This window comes from Rutidosis leptorrhynchoides, chromosome 1 (assembly GCF_046630445.1).
Source record: "Rutidosis leptorrhynchoides isolate AG116_Rl617_1_P2 chromosome 1, CSIRO_AGI_Rlap_v1, whole genome shotgun sequence".
In the NCBI taxonomy this organism is placed as follows: domain Eukaryota; kingdom Viridiplantae; phylum Streptophyta; class Magnoliopsida; order Asterales; family Asteraceae; genus Rutidosis; species Rutidosis leptorrhynchoides.
The window spans coordinates 533,393,279-533,399,995 of NC_092333.1; the positions used below are offsets into that span (position 1 = coordinate 533,393,279).

At 38.2% G+C, this 6,717-nt stretch overlaps 1 protein-coding gene across 1 annotated transcript; it reads left to right on the top strand.

Annotated features, from left to right (window-relative positions):
* The first annotated feature begins 1,760 nt into the window (after positions 1-1,760).
* Positions 1,761-4,145, top strand: LOC139842375 (uncharacterized). Its single transcript, XM_071832523.1, has 2 exons — positions 1,761-1,929; positions 3,319-4,145. Exons 1-2 carry the CDS (start codon positions 1,761-1,763, stop codon positions 4,143-4,145), a joined length of 996 nt encoding a protein of 331 aa, XP_071688624.1.
* Positions 4,146-6,717: the final 2,572 nt, after the last annotated feature.

Sequence of the window (6,717 nt, forward strand, 5' to 3'; positions counted from 1 at the left end):
AACACAAGTCCAAAATCATGATAATAGCATTGAGCCTGACTTGAATAAGGCAGGGCCTGCAGTTAACAAAAAAGGTACACCCAAAAAGAGTTATGTGAATAAAGATAATGGCCCAACTCTAAGCATTCCCAACTCCTATTCCAGTCGACATACACGTCCAGGCTCCAGTCGTAACTCCAAAGCGACTTCGAGTTGGAAACGTGGGTCTGAGATATCATTCTGTAATAATTGCTACTGGAGTGCAATTAGTAACCAGAGAGCCTGTTTTAGAATAAAGAGAATGAAAGAAATGGCCAGGAGGGGTATTAACCTCGACGATACTCATAAGTGTAAGTCTTGTGGTACTAAAGCAAAGTCAAAACCTAGAGGTTCCAGTAGGTTTTCCGAATCTCATCCACATTCGATCGGTGAGGAGAAAATCAGGGATTTCGGCAACCAAATTGGGTTAAGGTGGAATGCCTTCAACCCTCGGTAAGTGCCATCTGCCCCATTCGTTTGTTCATCTTTTTTTATGAAGATACTTACTCTAAATGTGCATGGATTTGGGGTCAAAGGGAAATTCGGGTGGATAAAGAACTTGTGTTTTAGTGAGAAACCGAATTTTATTGCACTTCAAGAAACGAGATGTAAATATTTAAATGAACAATGGGTTGGGTTACTATAGGGTAGTAGTGATTTTGGGTACATACAAAAAGAAGTGGTTGGGAACTCAGGTGGGATGTTATTAGTTTGGGATACAAAATCTTTTAGAGCTTCAAGTACTATGTGTAGTGATTACTTTTTGGAGGTTCGTGGTAATTGCGTTGGGTTGGGTCTAGAAAAGAATCAATTATTGTTAACATTTATGGGCCTCATGATGATGCAAGTAAAAAAGTAATGTGGAGATCCTTAGATAGTATTTTGATGGGAATTGATTCGGCATGAGTTTTATGTGGTGATTTTAATGAGGTTAGGGATGAGTCGGATAGAAAGAATTGAGAATTTATTTGAAGGAGGGCTTCTAGATTCAATGATTTCATCAATAGAAACAAGCTAATTGAGATTCCAATTAACGGTAGGAAATTCACTAGAATAAGTGACGACGGGGTTAAGTTTAGTAATCTAGATAGATTTCTCGTTTCCGATTTGTTCCTAGATCTTTGGAAAGACCTCTCGGTGGCTCCATTAGATCGAAGAATTTTGGACCATTGCCTCTAATCTTGAGAGATAAAATTGTTGATTATGGTCCAAAGCCGTTTAAAGTGTTCAATGTGTGGTTTCAAAAGGATGGGGTAGACACTATCATTCAAGGTGCGTGGGGTAAACCGGTTACTAGTAGACGTCTTGATTGCATATTCCGGGATAAATTGAAAAACGTTAAATTCGCACTTAAGGAATGGAGTAATAAAGAGTTTGGTAATCTTGATAATGAGATCAACAACCTTAAGGATAAAGTCAACGAATGGGAGAAAAAGGCCGAAATATGTCCTCTTGATGACAATGAGAGAAAAATGTGGTTAGAAACTAGGAAAAATTGGTTGGAGAAAGAAAACACAAAGTTAAACATGTTGAAGCAAAAAGCTAGAAACCGTTGGATCATTGAGGGGGACGAAAATTCAAAGTTCTTTCATTCTTCGATCAAAAGAAAATATAACAAATGCAATATTCGAGGTCTTAATATCAACGACGAATGGAACGATAATCCGATTGAGGTCAAAGATTACATCATGCTCCATTTCCAACATATTTTTGGGGTATAAAACAGCAATAGGCCGCAGCTAATGGACTGGTTCAGTGGGTCTGGGCCTGTTCTGGGTAACGGGCCTGCTGGGCCGTCTGTGGGCCAACTCACGGTCGAAGAGGCTTGTGGGTTAGAGGAAAAGTTTAGTGAAAAGGAAATTTGGGAAGCAATTAAGGAATGTGGTGGTTCAAAGGCTCCGGGTCCCGACGGTTTCAATCTAAGTTTCTAAAAAAATATTGGGATTAATCAAAAGCGATCTTTCGAATGCAATCAACTCTTTTTGGGATAAGGGTGAATTCTCCAATGGTTGCAATGCGTCATTTATTACTCTTGTTCCCAAGAAGACGGATCCAATTTCTCTAAATGAATACCGGCCGATTAGCTTGATTGGGAGTTACTACAAAATAGTCACAAAATTGTTATCAAATCGCCTTCATAAAGTAGTTCCAAAACTTGTGGGCCATGAGCAAAGCGCTTTTATAAAAGGTAGGAATATTTTAGACGGCGCTCTAATCGTAAACGAAACTCTAGATTTTTTAAAAAGAACACGTTCGAAAAGTCTCATTTTCAAGGTGGACTTTGAGAAAGCGTTCGATTGTTTGAGTTAGGAATTTCTTTTAGAAGTGATGAAATTTATGGGTTTTGGTGTTCGGTGGAGTCATTGGATTCTTTCCTGTCTTAAATCGGCCTCAATTTTGGTTCTAGTTAATGGCTCCCCAACTAGTGAGTTTAAGTTGGAAAGAGGTGTGTGACAAGGAGACCCACTTTCTCCTTTTCTTTTTATTCTTGCGGTCGAAGGTCTTAATGCACTTACTAAAGCCGCGGTTAACTCGAATCTTTTTGTCGGTTCCGAAATTGGAAGTGATAAAATTTGTGTCTCACATCTTCAATACGCGGACGATACAATTTATTTTGGAGAATGGAGTTCACAAAATTTTCGGAACTTGATGAAACTCCTTAAATGTTTTGAACTAAATTCGGGCTTTAAAGTTAACTATAAAAAAGAGTAAATTATATGGTGTGGGAGTTAATAATTGTGAAGTCGAGACTATGGCAAAACAATTCGGGTGTGATTTTGATACATTGCCATTTGTATATTTTGGGTTACCAATTGGGTCAAAATTAAATAAAATAAGTAGTTGGGAACCAGCTATCGAAAAGTTCACAAAAAGGCTTTCGGATTGGAAAGCACGTATGATGTCGATTGGTGGACGCCTAACTCTTGTTAAATCGGTGCTAAATAGTCTTCCGCTGTACTTCTTCTCACTCTTATGTGCCCCACCGTGCGTGATAAAAAAAACTCGAGAGTGTGAGACGTAATTTTTTTTGGGGTGGGACGGGGAATGACTCAAAAATTTCTTGGGTCAAATGGGAGGAGGTTCTTTTACCATACGGAGAGGGTGGGTTAAACTTGAGCTCTTTAAAAAGCAAAAATTTGGCTTTGATCGGCAAATGGTGGTGGAGGTTTTTAACCGAACCCACCACTTTGTGGGTCAAAGTTATTTCGAGCATTTATGGTCCCTCGGGTGGGTTTGATTTGGACCGAAAACATAAACTTATTACATGTAACTTTACTTGGACAAATATTATTAAAGCAGGTGACCATATCGACTCTATTGGTGTTTCGTTTAAAGACTCTTTCAGTAAATCAATCGGCGACGGGTGCAACTCAAGGTTCTGGTCAGCCAATTGGGTGGGCTCGTCCACCCTCAAAAACAGGTTCGGAAGACTTTTTCGGCTTGATCGAGACCCTAATGCGATGGTTAAAGACGAAATCAACCGGAATGGCTGCGGACTGTGGGAATGGATCCGTGATCCTGCAGGTCGAACGAGAGGTCAGTTTCAAGAGCTATGCGATTTGATTGCGGGTACCAGATTGATTGATAAACCGGACTCATGGGTTTGGAAGTTAGGCGGGAATGGTAATTTCACTACAAAAGAATTATCATGTCTGCTTGATTCTAAACAATTATGTGTCGGGTCGAACTTTGCGGATACATTACGAAATAATTTTGTTCCAAAAAAAGTGGAAGTCTTTGTTTGGCGTACGAGAAAGAAAAGAATCCCTTCACTTATAGAATTGGATAAGCTTGGAATCGATTTGCACACCGTTCGTCGCCCACTTTGTGACGACGATGTGGAATTGGTTGATCACGCCATCCTATTTTGTAAGCACGCGTTTGATATTTGGTCTAAAATGTTTGATTGGTGGGGCTTGAATATGGCTTCGTCTCTAAGTATTAATGAAATGTTCACGGCTTCTCCAAGTATTGTGATGTCGGAAGTTGGCTCTATGGTGTGGCAAGCTATGATTTGGACATGCGGGTATCTCATATGGTGGAATCGGAATCAAAAAGTCTACAACAACAAATGTTGGACACCTCCGGTTGCTCTATGTGAAGTACAAGTTAAATCGTTTGAATGAATTTCAAAAAGGTGTAAAACAAAAAAGATTGAGTGGCATGAGTGGCTTCATAATCCTAAAAGTATTATTGTATAAATTGTTAACTCAACACCTCGTTAGTTAACGTTGTGAGGATAGGGTTATAAAGCTAATGTCGTGTGCGTTGTAAACATTGTATTGTTTCTTTTTGTGAGCTAATAAAATTCTGCTGCTTTTCAAAAAAAAAAAAAATAGTTATCAATCATCTTAATTTGATTTTCTTATTATTCTTTTAATTTATTTATAATTTAAGACGGCCTTTAAATCTTTAATAGATCAAAAGCAAAATAAAAAAACATTATAATTATTAATTGTTTTATTATCTTATCATTTTGTTAAGAATGAGTGATAAATAGATTTAAAAATACTATAATTATTCACACACGTTATAATCCTTCATTAGTTTTTAATATCTTATAGTTTTAATTTAAGTTTAACTCCAAAAAAAACAAAAGACACATTCGGAGTAATGAATTTATCAGTGACTTTCATCAACACATTCTACAGATAAAAGAAGTGAATTATTACTATTTGATTATGCTTTGATAAATTCTAGATGAAGCAAATGAAGTAAAAGGTTTGTTGATTACGAATGAAGCAATGAGCATGCTCATTTTTGGATGTGAAAGTAATTGATCCGATGATTTTCATTGATTCATTGATCGTAATATAGACTGAATGTCTCGTAACAATCTATTCCTTGTTGTTGTGATCTACCGTCGGCTACCAACCGAGCTTTGTATCGTTCAAATGACCCATCCGATTTTCTTTTATGTCTAAAAATCCACATAGACCAAATTACATTCATATGAGGTTGACGTGGAACAAGTACCCATGTTTTATTACTTAATAAGCGCTTGGTATTCGTCGGTCATGGCTTAGTACCAATTTCGGTCGGTTAGAGAAGACTTTGGATTGGACGCAATAAGAGAGATAGAATTTTTAGTAGTAGCAGACAAATTAAATTGTGTTTTGGGTTTGAAGATGCCACTCATGCTACCAGTGTGAATTAAGCGTTGATTAGCAGTAGGAGTGTAAGACCCTGATTTGAAAACTAGGCAAACAGCGCGCCGCACCGAGTTTTTGCGCGCCGCGCCGAGTCTGTGCGCCCGCGCAGATGAGCTGGGCAGAAAGGACTGTTTTGCAATTTATTTTAAATAAGCGCCTTGATGTAATTTTACATGTGAACGAGTTTTAAGGCTAGAAACAGATCTGAAACTCTCATTTTTAAGTTCCAGGGTGTTCTTGAGAGCTCACTTTATAGAGTGAGAAAGTGCTCGAGAGAAGGTCTCATGGAGGGAGAAGAAGCTTGTTTCCACCCAAAATTAAGAGCAAATCTTGGTGCTCCAGCTCCTAGGCATCTCTTTGACTCAAGAGGTAAACCCTATATCTAATTTTAGTGTTTAATTTCGAGTTTGGGTTAGGGTTGAGTTAGTGGTGAGTTATAAACCTCATTTTCTTTGAAATTTGGGGCTTTTGGTGTAAGTTTGGATGTATAAACCCTAATGTTATGGGTTTAGGGCTTGGTGACGAATTTGGGGAATTTAGTCTTAGATTTTGAGTGTTAATCACTAGTTAAGTTGTTTGTTGTTGTTTAACATGTTCATAAGAACATGTCTATGCGTCCAAACTTGGTGTTGACTTTGATTTGGGTTAAAACTAGTGTTTAACACATGTGTTGGCAAATTAAGTACTTAAGTACTTGAAGTGGGTTGAATAGTTTGTATCTGGAAACATAATCACTATTCACTAGCCATTAGTGATTATGGGTGTTTTTGACTTGTGTCAAAATGGGTTATGTGCTTTTGGGTTAAATTGGACTTGTATGGTTTAGTGTTGGAAAAGTGGTTAGTGCACAACCACTACCTTGTTTGTAATCGTGGGGAATTACGTATGATAGTCTTTTTGGGTCAAGTACAATAGGTGTTAGATTGTACTCGTTTGTGTGGGTTAGAATTGCCACCCGTAGTGGTAATTTGGTTGTGGCCATTTAAGTGTCTAAATGGGCGGGTTATTGGCGAGCAAGGTGTAATCCCTTGGTTATGGGATTGTTTGTCGGATTCTCTTGAGAATGAGTTTTATGTGTTTGTATGCCTATGTGTATGTAGGCAATTACTTGCTCGGATTCGATGACGGTGGTTGTACATACATGGTTTATGCGTGCATACCAAGGTGAGTAGGATAATTATATATGTATGTATATAATTTATTTGCTTATGTGTGGGATGTGGTTTAGTGATTTTCGGGCGTGAGAATTCACTAGAGTGTTATCCATGTACGGGATTCACTCAAGTTCGTGTTTTCGATACCACATCGTATGTTATGGTGAAAATCGTGCGTTCGTATCACCATAACATATGTGTGACGGGTGGGTACGGCCAATTACATTGGTCACTTTAGTTCGTGTGTTCGAAACCACCATTGGGGTTAGTGTACATCGTACGTTTGTGTACACTAATGGTTGTTGCGAGTACCGATGGTTGTTGCGAGTACCATTCTTATGTTTGTGTGAATATGGATCCATATTGCCATGTGTTGTTATTGTTATTCATAT